This window comes from Myodes glareolus, chromosome 17 (genome assembly GCF_982192425.1).
Source record: "Myodes glareolus chromosome 17, mMyoGla1.1, whole genome shotgun sequence".
In the NCBI taxonomy this organism is placed as follows: Eukaryota; Metazoa; Chordata; class Mammalia; order Rodentia; family Cricetidae; genus Myodes; species Myodes glareolus.
Genome location: NC_142042.1, coordinates 66795470 through 66814098, shown reverse-complemented (window position 1 = coordinate 66814098; position 18629 = coordinate 66795470). Strand labels below are relative to the sequence as shown.

The window sequence follows — 18629 nt, the reverse complement described above, 5'->3', positions numbered from 1 at the left end:
CGGCGCCCGAGCTGAGGCCCGGCTGGGGCCTGAGTGGGGGGAAGGGAGTGCGACTCGCGGGCTGCTGCCTTCCGAGGAGCTCTCCTGGTTCGTCCCGGACAAGGCCTTCCCGCGGTACTCGGTGTCCACCAGTCCTCCTCGCCCCAGTCCTCTGGTGATGTCTTCCCCTTTCCTTATTTCTTCATTTTTGACCTCACTGACCAGTTTAGACTCCATCGTCTAGTTCCCTTCGGACGCTTCCAGACTTCCATTTTTCCCAAGAATGAGAGAAAATGGAGGAATGGGCACATGTCATAAAAAGTATTTTTTTTGACACCGTAATAAAAAGTATCTGTTATGCCACAGCAATAAGCCCCATGTCGTGGGCATCCTTTAGGTACTGTAGCAAGCTAGTTTCGGCCAAGTCCCTTGCTATCCTTCTCCATCAACTGCCTAGAAACCCCATAGCAGGGTTTTCTGCCTTCTCCAGTCGCGGCTTCCACAGGACAGTAGCATTTGGTAGCGCTCTAAGTTGAAAGCCCCCAAGAACCAGATGTCAGAGTAAAGGGAGGCACCTAAAAGATGACCTTTATGGAGGAGCAGGAGGCAAGCAAGGCTCTAGGACTCTCCCAGTGCCCCTGGTTCCTAGAGCTGATGAAGCCTCCAAGGTGATTGGCAGCTCTTTGTTTCAGCCCCCCCTTACCCGCCTGCTGCCCCCCCCCCAGCTCGCTCCTCAGTCCCTCCGCCCCCCTCCCGCTCCTGCTCTCCGCCTAGTCTTTTTCCCTCCCAGTCGCCTGCCTGCCAGGGGTAGTGAACCGGCTAAGCGGCATGGAGAAGCCAGAACTTTGGGGGGCCCTGGCTCTTCTCCTCCTTTGCTCTTACTCATGTGCCAGTCAGGACCTTCAGGGTAAGCCTGCGCCCAACCTCTTTGACACCTCTTTGTCTCCTTTCTTTTGCGCCCAGCAAAATAGCAGACCACATGTGGGTTTGAGGAGAGAGGGAGGAGTCCTGAAATTGGGTTGGAGAGAAAAGTTACACTCGGGAGAGTAAAAAGTTGGCGATAATGTGGGAGGAGTGGGCACCAGAGGGTGGATGAGTGCAAACTGGCCCAGTGTCGGGCGTTAAGACCAGGATGGACGCAGAATCTGAATGCCAGCACTGCATGGTTTGTCAGCGCATCAGCAGGACAGTCCGGGAAAGCAGCCTGATGATGGTTGCTCTATGTGGGACCCTGGGTTTGGTCCCCCCTCCCCTTTATCCTGACTCTCGGTTATTAAAAGATAGGGAGTGGGGTGGGGATTGAGCGCTTGAGCTCTCCCGGAGGTCTGGTGCTGGAATGGCTAATGGGTGGTGTAGGAGAGGTAGCTGAAGCAGATGACACAAGCAAAGATTCTTTCCTGGCTGGAGGGGAAACCACAGATTGGCCAGGACACAGGAGGCAGAGGCAGAGGCGCTGGGTCCTACATTCCCGGGGGAGGGTGTGTGGGGCGGGGGTGGGGGCTAAACAGGGTTGGAAGAGTCAGAGCCTTTGTGGACAACTGTCCTTATCTAGACACACGTGATGAGCCTCTAGGATGGGAGGAATGGCACCAGGATTTGAAGTGAGCAAAACCCAGTAGCCGAGAGAAGCTACCTCTGGTGTCTGAGCTGTGGACACCAGGTGCCACACCAGTCTGATCGGCAATGTCTCACTTGCGCCACCTGGTGGGACATACGAAGTTTGTGGAGTGGCTTCGATATTTCTAAGTAGACTCTAAGCCTATAGGTTCCCAAGTCTTTGGAAGTCGCAGAAGGTGCTGGGAGGGAAGAATTGCCTGTTCCTTGTTTAAAAAGGGTTGAAGTTTTTGTTTTTATAGATGGGGACTTTCAGCCTGGTCTATGTAGCTGAGTTTGGCTGCTAGCTTGAGGTAGTCCTCTCAGCTTGAGGCAATCTTGAGATTGACAGGCATGTACACCACTCCTCGTGAGTTTTGAGGAGGCGATTTATGCTGTCGGGATGCCTCACCTCTGAGGGTTCAGGAGAGAGGACAGGCCTTAACACTGACTCCTTTCTCCGACTCTGATCATCCCTGCCTGGCCAGTCATTGACCTGCTGACCGTGGGCGAGTCCCGGCAGACGGCAGCTGTAGCAGAGAAGATCCGGACAGCTTTACTCACCGCTGGGGACATCTACCTCTTGTCCACATTCCGCCTCCCCCCAAAGCAAGGTGGTGTCCTCTTTGGGCTCTACTCTCGGCAAGACAACACCCGATGGCTCGAGGCCTCTGTTGTGGGCAAGATCAACAAAGGTGACTGACTGGTGGGCACCTCCTTTCCTGACATAGTGACCCCTTGAGCAGTCTACTTATCCCCGCTCCCAGGTGCCTCTTTATTCTTCTTGACTTCTATTAAGGGACACCTGATATGGCAGTACCCAAACAGTTGGTAAGGTCTGGTATTTATAGGGATGGGTGGCAGGTTGTATGTGGGAATGCTCAGAGGGCAGGGGAGGAATATCTGCGTCCCAGGAGTAGTAGAACCACGTAGAGTTTGGCTAAAGTTCAGTGGGTACAGATGTAGCTGTTGCCTTGGCAGAGGATAATTATTTGAGGCATTGAGAACTAGTAAGGTCCTCATCTAAGGTCAATTTGAAAAACATTTATTGTGCATCTGTTACATACAAGGTGTTGAGAGATACACATAAAAGTCAGGAATTGTCTTAAAAGATGTGGTATCAGCCAGGCGTTGGTGGTGCATGTCTTTTATTCCAGCACTCAGGATGCAGAGGCAGGCAGATCTCAGTGAGTTCAAGGCCAGCCTGATCTACAAAGTAAGTTCCAGGACAGTCAGAACTACACAGAGAAACCTTGTTTCGAGGGGGAAAAAGTGTGTGTGTGGTATCTAGTTGAGCAGTGGTGGCGCACACCTTTAGTACCAGCATTCAGGAGGCAGAGGCAGGTGGATCTCTGAATCCAAGGCCAGCCTGGTGTAGAGAGTGAGATCCAAGGTTACACAAAGAAACCCTGTCTCAAAAAAACAAAACAAAAACCAAGGAGACAGATGGCCGGCGGATGGGGAGACAGTATCTAGAAATGATCCAAGTCTATAACGATGGGAAGGGGGCTAGTGCCCATACTGACATCCACTCCTGGGCAGTACTGGTGCGGTACCAGCGGGAAGATGGCAAAGTCCACGCGGTGAACCTACAGCAAGCAGGCCTGGCTGATGGACGGACACACACGGCTCTCCTGCGACTCCGAGGACCTTCTCGACCCAGCCCTGGCCTGCAGCTCTATGTGGACTGTAAACTCGGCGACCAACATGCTGGCCTTCCAGCCCTGGCCCCAATCCCTCCAGCAGAGGTCAGTGGCCTGGAGATTAGAACTGGACAGAAGGCTTATCTGAGGATGCAGGTGAGAGGGAGCAGCCTCTGGTCTGGGGGGAATGGTTTGTAGCACCAGGAGCCGAGCTGCTAGACCCTCCCTCTCTGCTTGCTGACCCCTAGGGCTTTGTGGAGTCGATGAAAATTATTATAGGTGGCTCCATGGCGCGGGTAGGAGCCCTGAGTGAATGTCCATTCCAAGGAGACGAGACCATTCACAGTGCAGGTGACAGACTCCGATCCTCTCCACTTCCTCCCGCTCAATGCCCGTCCCTTTAGCACGCCCATTTCCGAGGCTCTTGATGGTACAGCTGCAAATCTTTCATCCCTGATGTCATGAAATCATCTAAGGCTCTGGGGAACTCTACGGGGTGAGGAGATGCTAGTCTCAAAGTCTCTGTAGCCCCTCTTGACAGCCGTCACCTCCCAGTGGGTAGCACCTCCAGCCGAGGCCTCTCACACTGGTCTCTAACAAGGGTGCTCAGAGGCCCTTACCTAAGCAAACACCCACTTCCCCCAGAGACTTCAAAGAGTTCTTCAAGTGGCAGCTTGGGAAAGGGCTTGAAATGGAATGTCCTAGTGCCTTGGCCTCTCACTGGGAGTCCTCCTGGTACTCCTATGCCTGGGATCCAAGACTTGGGTTTTCAACTTCCTTTGAGGCGGTGCCTAGGGGGCCTTTAGGCCTTCGGAAAGGGCTGTGCTAGCCGAGCGGCGGCTGCCCGTCTGCTGCCCAGAAGGCTGGTACTGTAGCACCTCTGCCCTGCTCTGCAACACCTCGTCTTCGCTCAGGCTCCGGCCCTGGCCCTGGCCCAGACCCCTTTCCCTGCCCCCTCCTCCCAGCAGCCCACCTGACTGCTGTACTTCTCCTCTAGTGACCAGTGCGCTGCAGTCCATTTTAGGTGAGTCAACCACGAGGCGGTGATTGAGGCGAGGGCAGTCCTGTCATGGGTGGGGTTTAAAGGTGTGGTGTGAACTCGGAGACCGGAGCTTATAGTCCAGAGAGGGCCCAGGGTGAATCCCCACTGCTGAGTCTCTCCATACTCTGGACCTTGGCAGGGGAACAGACCAAGGCATTGGTCACCCAGCTCACCCTCTTCAACCAGATCCTGGTGGAACTGCGGGATGACATCCGAGACCAGGTTTGGCTGGGCCGGCCAGGGAAGCTTCTGACGCTGGGGTGGGGTGGCGGGTGCGGAGGGCTGACGGCTCATCCTCCATCAGGTGAAGGAGATGTCCCTCATCCGGAACACTATCATGGAGTGTCAGGTGTGCGGTGAGTGGGTGAGGAGAGGAGGGCTCCAGACGGCACTGCTGTGCTTCCTACTCTGTGGCTTCGGCGTCCCTTCCCGGAGCAGTGACCCTCGAGAGTGGCTCTGACTGTGTCCACCTCCCAGGTTTCCACGAGCAGCGTTCCCACTGCAGCCCCAACCCCTGCTTCAGAGGCGTGGACTGCATGGAAGTGTATGAGTACCCGGGCTACCGCTGTGGGCCCTGCCCGCCTGGCCTACAGGGCAATGGCACCCACTGTGATGACATCAATGAGGTGAGGAATGAAGGCGCCCTCAAGGGTACAAAAAGTTGGATGAAGCTGGGCAGTGGTGGCGCACACCTTTAGTCCCAGCACTCGGGAGGCGGAGGCAGATATCTCCGTGAGTTCAAGGCCAGGCTGGTCTACAGAGAGAGTTCCAGGACAGGCTTCAAAGCTACACAGGGAAATCCTGTCTCAAAAAAAGAACAGAAAAAAAAAAAGTTGGGTGAAAGTTGTGCAAAGCAAAGGAATTTAGGGGAGGTCAGAGAGCAGCACAGCCAGGCTGGAGGAAGGGGGCATAAGATAGACTGGAAGGTTGCACAGTGAAGGAGCTGGTGAAGAGGCGGAGAAGTTTGAGATGGCCAGCCAGGGGAAAAGGAGCACCGTGAGGTTGGGCTGGGAGCTGCAAAGGGACCACATACAGTTGTCTCACCTTCCCAGGCAAATGCCTGACTTCTGCCTTCTCATTTGGTCCGCAGTGTGCTCACTCTGACCCCTGTTTCCCGGGCTCCAGTTGCATCAACACCATGCCTGGCTTCCACTGTGAGGCCTGCCCTCCAGGGTACAAGGGCACCCGAGTGTCTGGTGTGGGCATCGACTATGCTCGGGCCAGTAAACAGGTCAGACTGTGTAGTCTATGTGGCTTTCCTGTAAATGAGATGAGGCTGTCCCACTCAGCTCTTTGGGTCTAAACTGCACGTCTAGACCCGCAAAGCCCCATCATTACTGACTTGTGGATCTGTGAGACCCGCCTCAACTCTGCCCTTTTAGGTCTGCAATGACATTGATGAATGTAATGATGGGGACAACGGAGGCTGTGACCCAAATTCCATCTGCACCAACACGGTGGTGAGCTGAATGCCCTGCCCTGCTCAGGAGTGGCGAAGGGGGACTGTGTAACCCCCTCTTCACATTTCCCGTTTCTCCCTCTCCGCTTGGGTGCTACTCAAGTGCTCCTGTGAGCCTGGCTGAGATGCCCAGGCTCTGCCTGTTACTAGGTGTGACCTTTGGCAAGTTAGTTAATCTTTTCGAACCTCAGCTTTCTCATTTGAAAAATGGGGAAAAGAGAACCTAAGGGAGACAGATGTGTCTGGTGTGGTTCTAAGTGTCTGTCTTATATTCTGCAGGGCTCCTGGTGAGTTCAGCCTTCTTCCTAACTCTACTCTTAGGGGTCTTTCAAATGTGGTCCCTGCCGTCTGGGATTCCTGGGAAACCAGAGCCAGGGCTGCCTCCCCGCAAGGACCTGCCACAGCCCAGCCCACAGCCCCTGTCACGTCCATGCTCACTGTCTCTTTGAACGCAATGGTGCAGTGTCTTGCCAGGTAACCCGGACCTAAAACAGGAGACAAAAAGGGAGGGAAAATGTGTAAGGCTAGTGAAAATATCTAGGGACTGACCTAAGTGCCTTCATGGGAAAAAGAGGGAAGCCTGTCCCTGGGAACCCAGAGCAGAATTGTAGGTCAGGGTACGGGGATGGCAAGCCAAACTGCTAATGCCTACTGTATGTTTTGCCCTAGTGTAATGTGGGCTGGGCAGGGAATGGAAACGTGTGTGGGCCTGACACAGACATCGATGGCTATCCGGACCAGGCGCTTCCCTGCATGGACAACAACAAGCATTGCAAGCAGGTGCAGGGCCACAGGCTGGCTGGAGGGGTGGGGGGGTGGCACAGGCTGGCTGGGGTGGTGGTGGTGGCACAGGCTGGCTGGGGTGGTGGTGGTGACACAGGCTAGCTGGAGTGGTGGAGGGGTGGCAAGGCTGGCTGGGGGGGGTGGCACAGGCTGGCTGGTGGGGTGGGGGGTGGCACAGGCTGGCTGGAGGGGGGGGTGACACAGGCTAGCTGGAGGGGTAGGGGGTGGCACAGGCTGGCTGGAGGGGTGGGGGTGGGGTGGCACAGGCTGGCTCACACCGGGACTCACCCATCCTCTTCCTCCCTCTGAACCCCAGGACAATTGCCTTTTGACACCCAACTCTGGGCAAGAAGATGCTGATAATGATGGTGTCGGGGACCAATGTGATGACGATGCTGATGGTGATGGCATCAAGAATGTCGAGGTACAGCCGGGTGTGGTGGTGGCACACCTTTAATCCCAGCACTCAGGGAGGCAGAGGCAGGCGGGTCTGCAGAGTGAGTTCCAGGCCAGCCAGGGATACACAGAGAAATCCTGTCTCAACAAAACAAAACAAAACAAACAAAAAAACATGTCAGCTGGGTGGTAGTGGAATATACCTTTAGGTATGGAGGCTGGAGAGATAGCTCCGTGGTTAAGAGCAGAGAACCCAGGATCAGTTCCCAGCACCCACATGGCAGCTGACATCCACCTGTAACTCCAGTTCCACTTATGGCTCCATAGGCACGGCACAAACGTGATGCAATAGACATGTATTCAGGCCAAACACTCACACAGAAAGTAAAAATGAATATTAAAAAAGAAGAACTTTGAAGTCATCTTGCAATGGTGGCATGTGCCTGTAATCAGCACTTAGGAGATGGAGGCAGGAGGATCACTGCAAGGTGGAAGTCAGTCTGGGCTACAAAAGGAGACCCTGTCTCTAAAAGGCAAACAAGGCCAGTGTGATGACTCAGCAGGTTAAGGCACTGGCCACCAAGCCTGGTGACCTGAATTTAATCCCTGGGACCCACATGATAGGAAGAGAGAATCTACACATGTACTAACTAAATAAGTACATAGAAGAAAAAAAAGAAAGAGGTGAAGTGAGACCAAAACAAGAACCAGGCCAGAAATGGTGGTGCACACCTCTAATCCCAGTACTCAAGAGGTGGAGGCAGGTGGGCATCTGGGGATTCAAGGCCATCCTGGTCTACATAGGTGAGTTCCAGGCCAGCAAGGGCTACACAGTGAGACCTTGTCTCAAAACAAGCAAACTCACAGAAAACCACTCAAGAACCAAAAACAACAACAAAACCAGCAAACAAAGACCTCTAAAGTCAAAGGATGCTCTCTCTTCCCCTCTCAGCCTGTGCTCTCCCCAGAGTGTAGTCTCTCTCGCTGAATCCCATTATCCTGCCTCTTCTTGGCCCTGGGCGATTAATTCCCCAGGATAGTCCCTATGACATGAAGTGTGGTGTCTAGACAAGATAGACTATGTGGAGATTGGGCGGGTGCGGGTGGGACAGCATGAAGCAGGGGACCATTACAGGGTCTTATCTTTGACGAGGACAGGGACAAAGTAAGTATGGGGCCTTCTGACCCTTCATCTCCTACCCCCTTGCCCAGGACAACTGCCGACTATTCCCCAACAAGGACCAGCAGAATTCAGACACAGATTCATTTGGTGATGCCTGTGACAACTGTCCTAATGTCCCCAACAATGACCAGAAGGACACAGATGGCAATGGAGAAGGAGACGCCTGTGACAACGATGTGGATGGGGATGGTGCAGGCCTGGGGCCGAGGGGGCGGCTGGGAGAGGTGGGGAAGTAGGCTTAGGGACACTGGCTGAGAACATGAGGGGCTACAGGTGCTCTGTGTGATGTGAGTCCCATAGAGTGTACGCAGGTTTCCCGGCAAAGCCTAGGACTTTCCCCAGCAGAGAAGAGCATGACAGCCTTGTCTCTCATATCTACTAGGCATCCCTAATGGACTGGACAACTGCCCTAAAGTACCCAACCCACTGCAGACGGACCGCGATGAAGACGGGGTGGGAGACGCTTGTGACAGCTGCCCTGAAATGAGCAATCCGACCCAGGTACAGGGGAAGGTGGAGAGTGGGGGATTGGTGGGTAAGGCCTAGACCTTTAAGAGGCGAGCTCACCCTCTCCAGAGTTATGAGGAGATGGTGAGATCAGACCCCTCTCTCAGACAGATGCAGACAGCGACCTGGTGGGGGATGTCTGTGATACCAATGAAGACAGGTAGGGTCTGGGCCAAGAGATCCAAGGTCTCCCAGGGAATACGGTCCTCTTCTACACTCTCAGCTGCCCCATGATGTAGCCTTGGTTCATTAGCGCTCAGCAGGGAGTCACGCTCACAGTCTGCCCTATATCCCTACGTCTGGATGCGGGCAGGCAGGCCCCAGACAGGCCCCAGACGGTGAGAAAGAGATGGAACCTACGTTTTCAGACGGTACTTGTCGCCCTTTCTTCTGAGCAGCGATGGGGACGGGCATCAGGACACCAAGGACAACTGTCCCCAGCTGCCAAACAGCTCGCAGCTGGACTCGGACAACGACGGGCTCGGGGACGCGTGTGACGCGGATGATGACAACGACGGCGTGCCAGACTACGTGCCTCCCGGGCCGGACAACTGCCGTCTGGTGCCCAATCCTAACCAGAAGGACTCCGACGGTAAGGCTGGGCTCCCAGAGATGGCTGGCCACAGTGATGCAGGCAGACCCGAAAGGGGTGGGTTTCATCAGTGGCCCCGCTCTGCCCAGGCAATGGTGTTGGTGACGTGTGTGAGGATGACTTCGACAACGATGCCGTGGTTGACCCCCTGGATGTGTGTCCGGAAAGTGCAGAAGTTACCCTCACAGATTTTCGGGCCTATCAGACTGTGGTTCTGGATCCTGAGGGTGATGCTCAGATTGATCCAAACTGGGTAGTGCTCAATCAGGTATGCAGGGCAGTGGGCTGGGCAGGTGCTGTCAGACCAGACCACCTGTTGGTACCTGGGTGGCATCTGAGTACCTGGATCAGGGCTTTTTAAAAATTTTTTTCTTTCCTTAACAACCCCAGGGCATGGAAATTGTTCAGACTATGAACAGTGACCCAGGTCTTGCAGTTGGTATGTAAGGGATACCCAGCTCAGTAATTCCCAAAGGGAAGTCTGCTAGAGAGGGTAGGGAAAGAGCCAGATGGGGAGGATGGGCGGGACTTACTGCATGACTCAGGCCCTACATTCAACAGCATCTCAGCCCCCAGTACTCGCCCCACCACGGGCTACCGAGTAGCTTTGGTGCCCCTAACATTTCTCCCACTCCCACCCCAGGATACACGGCTTTTAACGGTGTGGACTTTGAAGGCACTTTCCACGTGAACACAGTCACTGACGACGACTACGCAGGCTTCCTCTTCAGTTACCAGGACAGTGGCCGCTTCTACGTGGTCATGTGGAAACAGACAGAACAGACCTACTGGCAAGCCACGCCTTTCCGAGCCGTGGCCCAACCAGGGCTGCAGCTCAAGGTATTCCAGCGACCGATTTCCCCAACCCACTGACTTGGCAAATGCTGTTCCTGCCCAGCCTCAAGGGCTGCACTGCCTGCCGTCTGGGCTGGGCACCAGCTGTGTGGGGCTCCAGGGAATTCGCTCAGTTCTTGACTCCCTTTCTCACTAGCTACCATCTTTTGTCTCCTTTCACCCTGGTCCTGCGGTTGACACTCTGTCAATAACTCCCAGGCAGTGACATCAGTATCGGGCCCAGGTGAGCACCTCCGAAATGCTCTGTGGCACACTGGCCACACCCCTGATCAGGTACGACTGCTGTGGACTGACCCACGGAATGTGGGTTGGCGTGACAAGACATCCTATAGATGGCAGCTGCTGCACCGGCCCCAAGTTGGCTACATTCGGTAAGTAGAGGGTCCGAGCCCTAGGCAAAGGGGAGGGGCAAGACTCAATCTCCCATGTCCTCTAGCTAGCAGGGACTCAGTAATGTGGCCTTCCCTCTGCTCAGTTTCTTGGTGCCAAGGGTAGAGTCTGCAGACAGTCTCTTCCATTTCTCATTTCAGCACAGAGGAGGTAGTATCAGGCACACCATTCCTCTGCACCAAATTTCCCCTTGAAATCCAGGGTTTCGGGCTAGATGCCTTCCAGTTCTCTCGAGTATCTAGGCCCCAGGCGGTCTGTAGAAGAGCCCATCACTTCCAGCCCCTTAAGTGTCCAGAACTTGCTCCAGCAGCATCTGACTTTGGAAAGGGACCATAGCTTCCATTAGAGAAGCCGGAGGCCCGTGACTTACAAGCCTCTCAGTTTGGCATCTCCTGGTCGTGTCCCTGGTCGGTGAAAATGGCTTGAGAAGGGAAGGGGAAGGAATCTGCTTAAAAGCTGGACTTCCTGTAGCCAAGAGTCTAGAATCCTGGGGGCTGAGTTGGTTTCTCTTTAAGGTATCTAGAGTGGTGGGGCGCCAGGGCCAAGGATAAAGGGGGGGTGTGGACTAGAGCCTGGGAAGCGGGTGACTTCACCCCCAGCCCTTTGTGCTCATTGTCATAGCAACCCAATCCTTGCTAGGAATGTGCTGGTGCTTTGAGATGCAAAAGTGGCTGGACAAAGAGCTAGGGGCCCAAGGCCTGAGAAAAAGCACCCCTCCCTCCCCTTTCCAGCCTTCCCTCAGGACTAGTGTGCACAAGGTGGGGGGGGGCACAAAACCCCAGGACATGGTGGCACAGAGCCCACTGGCACCTTAGCACCAATGATACCTCTATCCTGGACAGGGTGAAGCTCTATGAAGGTCCCCAGCTAGTGGCGGATTCTGGGGTGATTATTGACACATCCATGAGAGGGGGGCGTCTTGGTGTATTCTGCTTCTCCCAAGAAAACATCATTTGGTCCAATCTCCAGTATCGCTGCAATGGTGAGGCTCTAGTCGGAGGTCAGCTTGACCGTGCCCTGGGAAGCCCTCATCCTCTGACGGACTTGTTTCCCTTCTTCAGACACAGTGCCTGAGGATTTTGAGCCATTCCGGAGGCGGCTGCTCCAGGGAAGGGTGTGAGGAGGTGCTGCCGGATTCAGAATTCCGATTGTTCCGGAGACCCTGGGTCTAACCCACAGCCCCTCAGCCTAACATGGTTCTCTGGCACCCATCAGGGAGCTCAGCCCCAGAGGGGTAGTGACCCCATTGTGCAGGGGCTGGGGGAATTTCAAGGGGGTATTGCTCAGGCACTGACCCCAGGAAAGACATCAGCACATTGCCATAAAAGTTACAGTTATTTTCTAAGTCAGTGCAATTACTTATTTTAGGCCTTTTCTAGGACAGAAAGGAACCTGAGGGGTAAGAAAGGCTGCTAACTGCAGGTAGAGCTAGGGAAAGTTTGGCCGAGTTGGAGTGTGGATGGGAAAAATACCAAATGAAGGACAAGGCTGGAGGATGGCTGAAGTCCTTCCAGCCCCACTTACTCACCGTGGCAGCAGCGACACTTCAGTCTAAGTTCCGCAGGGATCGAAAGCCCAGGGCCGGGGCTGCCCCGCTTGGGTGAGGGGGCGCCGGGGGGGCCGAGGGGGCCGGAGGCCGGGACGAGTGCAATATTGGCGGAGGAAAGAACAACACTGCACCGCGTCCCGTCCCTCCCGCCCGCCCGGGGCCCCGGAATCCCGCTCCTTACCACCTGGGCCTTTGGAGCCCAGGGACTGGGGGCGCTCTGGGGGAATTGGGGTCACCTTAGAGGTACACCCGAGCCTGGGCGCCCCAAAGGGTAAAGGGGAGGGCGAAAGGGAAAGGATGAGGAGAGAAGGGGTGCCCCCGGTGTTCGGGAAGGCCACTTTCCGACGCTGAAGCAGTGCGCGCGCTTGCTCTTTAAATACTGAGACTGAGAGGCGCGGAGCTATTGCCATGGTGACCGGTATCCCAGCAACCGAATTGAATGGCTGTTGCCTGGCAGTTCTAGGAGTTGGGGTTTGGGACCGCCCACCTAAATACTTGTGGGCGCGCTGACGTAGGGCATCCCCACTCTGCCTGGAGCCGGCCTCACAAAATCGCTCGGAGGCACGACACACGGCGGGAGCGTGGGTCCCATGCCTCCGTTCATGCACCTCCGAAATGCTTTCTAAAGTATTAGCTTCCGTTTTATATTCGTTGGGACTAAGAATTGTTTGCCTACTACATTTGTAACTGCTCCTGTTGGTTTACACTGCAACCTACACCTGCAGGATCTGACCTGGTACCCTCAGTCCACATGCTGCTGTGAACCGAAAGCCCTCCCCGTCCCCAACTATTTCTGACCTTCAGAATACCTCTCCTCCCTAAATACACACGAGTTTGCCCTGCACCATGTGCCTGTCCGTCCCAAATACCGTTCCTCTCCCAAATACAACTCTGAGCTCCCAAATTCCATGGTTGCCCCATCTACTATCTGCCTAGATGCCTGCATACAACCTGTCCCCCCTCCAACATTCTGACGTCATCACACAACTTGATGCCCCCTTCCACATACCTTGGGACTCCGTCCACTTAGCATCATTTCCCTCAGACACCAACCCCAGAAGTCTGAGTATCCCAAGTACTGACCCTTGCTCCTCCGCTGCACTGTGCATTCCTTCCGATCTGTCCTAGGCATTGATCCTTTTCGTTAAGGCCCATCAACGTCCCTAAGATCTGTCTCTACTTGGGTTGTGCTGTCTGTGTCTAGCCTTCTCACTTAGCCGGTGCGGGTCGACCACGCGATGCTCCACGCTGACCACTAGAGGGCAGGCGTTCCCGACCAGAAGGACCGGCCAGCCTGTCACTCAAGGTGGAGAGTTGGCCAGGAAGGACCTCAGGCTTCGGTAGAGCCCCAGTTTTGTCCTTTTTAAGTGGAAATTTACTTCCACCGCCTTTCTCAGAAGCAAGCCAAAGAGGGACCCAGGCTACTGGAAAGTCTGGCAGGGGCGGAGACTGTGGTTTTCAGAGTACAGGGAGCGGCTAGAAGGGTGGGGCTATTCCGGGAAGTAGTGGTGGGGGTAGCCTGAAACTAAGCGACCTGTCCACTATTATCCAGCCCCCTTGTGTCCTCTCAACCTATGAAAAGCGGGTTTCAAGGACCCGCAGAGAGAACAGGAAAAGGGATTGGGGGACCTAGGGATGGGTTTCTCTGGGTTCAATGCCTGTCTGTGCTGCCTTTCCTCAGCTTGGCTGTTGCTCTGGGTCTTAAACCAGAGCCAGGAGGTCCCAGGTTTCCTCCACATACACACCTGGGGAAGTCAAGAACTGGTTTGTAAAAGGGAGAGGCCAATTGGAGAATAAACAGGTTGTCCTAAGATTGAGTGATTGGAGCCCAAGTACCCTACACAGAAATGGTTGGGGAGGAGGAGGAGGAAAAGATAGAGGAGGGGGGGGCGGAGTTTTGTTACCTGTCACCTGCTCTAGCTGTGCCTAGGGCGGGAGGGGTACTGGTATAAAGCAGCGGGCACCAGAGCTGCTCCATCGCACACACGCCACACCCGCCTTGAGTCTGTTTCTGCCCCCTTCCCGCCTGCTCACCACCACCATGACCCCAGGCGTCCGGGCGCTTTTCTACCTGACGTTACTTACAGCGCTTGTAACAGGTGAGAGGCACGCGGTGGGGTTGGGGAGGGACCGGGCCGTTCAGGTGCCACTCTTCACCTTTCTGTGGCCTTTGCATTACGAAAGTCATGCATGGCAGACAAAGATGGCACAGTATTGCCGGAGTGAGAGAAAAAGGCCAAGGACCCCAGAGAGTGGGCACCTTAGTAGGCAAAGGTCTGGTGTTTGTGGGGAGTGGAGCGGGAGGGCTGTGTAAGGAGAACGGCCAGCTGTGTGCAGTGGCTAGGTCAAGGCCAGCCTGAGCCACAGAATGGATCCTTGTCTCAAAAGCAGTAGTGGAGGGATGAATGAGCCAGAAGCAGGGGTGAGTCTCTTAGAGAGGGAGAGAGTAGTGAGGGAGGTTGTCAGCCTTATAATTTCTGGCTCTAGCCAGAAATCGTGCAGGTTACCTGAAGCAACCTAGTGTCCACCTCTGTTGAGAGGTATGTACATGTAAAAACGACCTACTCCCCACCTTCCACTCTGGTTCAGGCCTTTTTGCCCTTCCAGATCAAAACAGTGTCACCTTATCTCAGAAAACCAACAGTTCCTCAACCTTGACTACCACTCCAGTCCACGGTGGTGCCTCTGCCCCGGCCACCAGCTCCACGGTGGACTCGGTCACCCCTGCAGGTCACAGTGGTGCCTCTGCCCCGGCCACCAGCTCCACGGTGGACTCGGTCACCCCTGCAGGTCACAGCGGTGCCTCTTCCCCGGCCACCAGCTCCACGGTGGACTCGGTCACCCCTGCAGGTCACAGTGGTGCCTCTTCCCCGGCCACCAGCTCCACGGTGGACTCGGTCACCCCTGCAGGTCACAGTGGTGCCTCTTCCCCGGCCACCAGCTCCACGGTGGACTCGGTCACCCCTGCAGGTCACAGTGGTGCCTCTTCCCCGGCCACCAGCTCCACGGTGGACTCGGTCACCACCGCAGGTCACAGCGGTGCCTCTGTTCCGGCCACCAGCTCCACTGCAGGTCACAGTGATGTCTCTGCCCCAGCCACCAGCTCTACGGTGGACTTGGCCAGCACTCCAGTCCACAGCCGTACCTCTGCTCCAGCCACTAACTCTACAATGGACTCGGCTACCACTCCAGTCCACACTGGTTCCTCCATCCAAACCACCATGGCCGTATCGGGCTCAGCCAACACTCCAATCCACAATGGCTCTTCGGTTCCAACTACCAGTTCTGCATTGGGCTTGGCCACCAGTCCAGCCCACAACAGCACCTCATCTATGACTAATAGATCCGAATCAGACTTGGCCACCACTCCAGTGTACAGTGGCACCTCAGTCCCTACTACCACGGCTACTTTAGGCTCTGCCATCACCCCAGTCCACAATGGCTCCTTGGTGCCAACTACCAGCTCAGCTACCACTCCAATCCGAAATAACAGTTCTACAATGGCTGCTACAAGTCCAGCTGGCAATGGTACTCAATCTCCAACCCCAAGCCAGCACCCCGTGACTCCTACCACCCTCGCCATCTCCAGCAACAGCACTGGACTTAGCACAGTACTTTCCCCGGCCTTCTCCAGGAATACTTCACCCCAAGTGCCGCTTGGGGTGTCTTTCTTCTTCTTGTCCTTTCACATTTGGAACCAGCAGTTTAATTCTTCCCTGGAAGACCCCAACTCCAACTACTATAAAGAACTGAAGCGGAACATTTCGGAACTGGTGGGTACTAGCCTGGCCTCTGCCCTGCTCTTCTGAAGCAGCTCCGCAGGCTGCTTGGACCCATTGCATCAAATCTGAGCCTTCTCTTCTTACCCCAGTTTCTGCAGATTTTTAACGAAGATTTTCTGGGGATCTCTACTATCAAGTTCAGGTACAGTGTGGGGTGGACGCCTGACTTTGTGATGTGGGGGAAATGCTGACCCATAAACAGATCCCCGTGGCTGAACTGCCCGTTTCCTGCATCCAGGCCAGGCTCGGTAGTGGTGGAGTCGACTCTGATTTTCCGGGAGGGTGCTGTCAGTGCCTCTGAGGTGAAGTCGCAGCTTTCACAGCACGCAAAGGAGGCGGAGGACTATAATTTGGCTATCTCCAAAGTCACTGGTAGGGCAATATCTCCTGCTCTGGCACCTTCGCACTTTCAGTGCTAGCCAGGGAAAGTCCACCTCCTTCGGGGGACTTCCCTGACCACTGTTCTCCCCTTTCAGTGGATGAGATGCAGTTTCCTTCCTCTGCCCAGTCCTGGCCTGGCGTGCCAGGCTGGGGCGTTGCCCTGCTGGTGTTGGTCTGTGTTTTGGTTGCTTTGGCCATCATCTATCTCATTGCACTGGTAAGTCTCAGGCCTTCGTCGGTGTGCCCCGGTAAATGAGACCCCATGGGCCAGCATAATCTCTTGTTTCCCCAGGCAGTATGTCAGTGCCGCAGAAAGAACTATGGGCAGCTGGACATCTTCCCAACCCAGGACACCTATCATCCTATGAGTGAATATCCTACCTACCACACTCATGGACGCTATGTGCCCCCTGGCAGTACCAAACGTAGCCCCTATGAGGAGGTAAATCTGTGTCCCACTGTTTGGGGCGGGGCGCTGGCTTGGTGAGGGTTTCTGGAGAGGTACTTGGGAAACCCAAGGTGATTTAGAGAGCTGAGCAGGGGAGAGCCTGGCAAGGTGAGGAATGAAGGCGGAGTTCTGAGGGCCAGGTCTTGGGAAACTACAGAAGAAAGGAAGTAACGGCCCTAGAAACCATTGCCATCATCTCTGACTGAACTCTGAATTGTAGCAGAGTGCTCTTCAGGATGCCCAAGGTGAAGTGAGGGGTACTGTGCCCAGGAAGCCCTGCCTGAAGGAGCGAGCATTCCTGTCTCCTCACCTCCTAGGGACTGGGGAGGAGAGAAACAGAAGCTTCCTCTAGTGAGAGCAGTGTGCCCAGAGGGTTCTTGGGAGTTTTAGGAAAGCAAAGGAGGCCCTTCCCTCTTTCCTCACCCAGTCTCTCTGTAGGATCTGGTAAATCATTACTGTGGCCACCCAAGACCAGAATGCCAGAGGGTGGGAAGGGACAAGAGCTTTCTTTTCTTGCCCCATTTTCCTCTTCCTAGGGATCTCTCTCTCTCTCTCTCTCTCTCTCTCTCTCTCTCTCTCTTTCTCTCTCTCTCTACACACACACACACACACACACACACACACACACACAGAGCCTGTTGAGCCAGATGATCAAAAAGATAAGAGGAGAAAGGGACAGGAAGGAGGGGCCTACAAGAGGACTGGGGACTTATAGCAGCAAGGGAAGGGAGGGGAGGGAGGGGGCAGTGGAGGAGTTGGGTGTTTACAGTCACCTGGCTGCTCTGAGGCCCAGCAGGTGCACACTCTGAATTAACTCCTTGAGAGCTTGCCAGGCCCATGACCTGGGGTGCCAACCGGGGGTTCTCCCTGACAGACTCTTTCATCCTGAATTTATTTTTCCTCCGCTCAGGTTTCTGCAGGTAATGGCGGTAGCAGCCTATCGTACACCAACCCAGCAGTGTCAACCACTTCTGCCAACTTGTAGGGGACCTCGTCACCACCTCAGGGGTCAGCCATGGAAGTCTGCCCCCCGCCCCACCCAGTTTTCACTGCCAGACCCCTGCACTCTGATCTGGGCTGGTGAGCCGGAGTTCTGGTAGGCTACTCACAGCCTTGCTGAGACTGCCAAGTGTTTCAGCCGTCTGAGCCTGGTGAAGCCCAGCTCTGCCCTGGGGGATACCCTGAGGTGGGGGTGCAGTGGTGCCTCTCAGAAGGACCAGCCTAGAAAGCCTGGAGATGGGCATGGGAATGCAAACACAGTTGAATAAAAGGGGGTCCTCCTGTTAGTTATGTCAACCGTGATTCTTCATCAGCAAACTTACGGACCAAAGGGGCCAGAACGTGTCTGTGAGGGGCCTACAGGGATCTGTGGATGAAAATTCCTGAAGGCAAGGAGGCATGGAGGGGTGGATACATTTGAAAACATGGGGATATGGGGAAGAGGTGACCTGCAAAGGAACCCAGAAATCCCCCCCCCCTCATGCCTGGCAGCCCTGAAGGAAGGAGGAAATGAAACCAAGACTGACTCCATTGGGCCTGCCCCTCCCGCGCCGGTGACTCTCTCCTAGGGCCAACCCATGTCCCACTCTGGCTGGCATGGTGCCCCTAAGGTAGTTCTATTCTTAGTTGTCCAGGTGTGAAGCAAATCCTCGGACCACAGATAACAGTGGAAGAGTCAATACAGCCACGATAAGCCAGGGCTGAGACAGATCCGGGTGCTGCTGGCACCAGGCCCTGGCCTTTTGCCATTCCTCCCACCGCTGCCTCTGGGTGGGCTCTCTGGCACCCTGGGAATGAGGAAGTGGTTCTAGTTCCCTGACCCCATTGGGCCCAGACACCACACCATGTTCTCAGCCACACCCCCACAGGGTCCATTGCTGTGGTCCAGATGCCCAAGTTGGGTGTGACTCTGCGCCATTAGCGTTGCGCCCTCCCGGCGGTGGGTGTCAGCTGGGGCCTGGGTGTCGCAGGAGGCTGGGCACACCTAACTTAGGGACCTTCATCCCTTGGGTGCCATTACCACACCAACTAGACCGGAAACTCCCAG

The 18629-nt window shown here is 55.2% G+C and overlaps 2 protein-coding genes and 1 long non-coding RNA gene across 7 annotated transcripts; 2 read left to right on the top strand and 1 right to left on the bottom strand.

Annotated features, from left to right (window-relative positions):
• Positions 1-79: 79 nt before the first annotated feature.
• On the top strand, positions 80-11767 carry Thbs3 (thrombospondin 3). 2 transcript variants are annotated; one of them, XM_048455064.3, is made up of 23 exons: positions 80-886; positions 2061-2267; positions 3115-3371; positions 3464-3566; positions 4213-4239; positions 4397-4479; positions 4562-4613; positions 4735-4883; positions 5348-5488; positions 5640-5717; positions 6038-6190; positions 6386-6496; positions 6816-6923; positions 8108-8267; positions 8461-8579; positions 8693-8745; positions 8984-9177; positions 9267-9445; positions 9568-9616; positions 9821-10017; positions 10231-10403; positions 11265-11404; positions 11484-11767. In XM_048455064.3, exons 1-23 carry the CDS (start codon positions 808-810, stop codon positions 11540-11542), a joined length of 2871 nt encoding a protein of 956 aa, XP_048311021.1. In that variant the 5' UTR covers positions 80-807; the 3' UTR covers positions 11543-11767. The 2 variants fall into 2 exon arrangements, with proteins under 2 accessions (XP_048311021.1, XP_085534284.1); XM_085678158.2 differs by lacking the exon at positions 4397-4479 and having other exon boundaries at positions 4562-4606.
• Positions 2602-6390, bottom strand: LOC125413627 (uncharacterized). The gene is made up of 3 exons (XR_007235981.3): positions 6155-6390; positions 5302-5516; positions 2602-5058 (listed from the first exon to the last, which is right to left on the bottom strand). It is a non-coding gene; the product is annotated as an uncharacterized LOC125413627 (long non-coding RNA).
• Positions 11768-13890: 2123 nt separating the features above from the next.
• Muc1 (mucin 1, cell surface associated) lies at positions 13891-17868 on the top strand. 4 transcript variants are annotated; one of them, XM_087897346.1, is made up of 7 exons: positions 13891-14070; positions 14561-15744; positions 15843-15895; positions 15992-16125; positions 16230-16351; positions 16427-16576; positions 17493-17868. In XM_087897346.1, exons 1-7 carry the CDS (start codon positions 14013-14015, stop codon positions 17565-17567), a joined length of 1776 nt encoding a protein of 591 aa, XP_087753472.1. In that variant the 5' UTR covers positions 13891-14012; the 3' UTR covers positions 17568-17868. The 4 variants fall into 4 exon arrangements, with proteins under 4 accessions (XP_087753472.1, XP_087753473.1, XP_087753475.1 ...); XM_087897347.1 differs by having other exon boundaries at positions 13893-14070; positions 14579-15744; XM_087897349.1 differs by having other exon boundaries at positions 13894-14070; positions 14822-15744.
• The last annotated feature ends 761 nt before the right edge of the window (positions 17869-18629 follow it).

Bases quoted from the DNA above. Each gene is read 5' to 3' on its own strand.
- Thbs3 (XM_048455064.3), top strand. From the start codon at position 808: ATGGAGAAGCCAGAACTTTGGGGGGCCCTGGCTCTTCTCCTCCTTTGC. The intron at 9,617-9,820 runs GTATGTAAGGGA...CTCCCACCCCAG, and splicing joins TGACCCAGGTCTTGCAGTTG to GATACACGGCTTTTAACGGT. The intron at 10,404-11,264 runs GTAAGTAGAGGG...TATCCTGGACAG, and splicing joins CCCCAAGTTGGCTACATTCG to GGTGAAGCTCTATGAAGGTC.
- Muc1 (XM_087897346.1), top strand. From the start codon at position 14,013: ATGACCCCAGGCGTCCGGGCGCTTTTCTACCTGACGTTACTTACAGCG. The intron at 14,071-14,560 runs GTGAGAGGCACG...ACTCTGGTTCAG, and splicing joins ACTTACAGCGCTTGTAACAG to GCCTTTTTGCCCTTCCAGAT. The intron at 16,352-16,426 runs GTAAGTCTCAGG...TTGTTTCCCCAG, and splicing joins TCATCTATCTCATTGCACTG to GCAGTATGTCAGTGCCGCAG.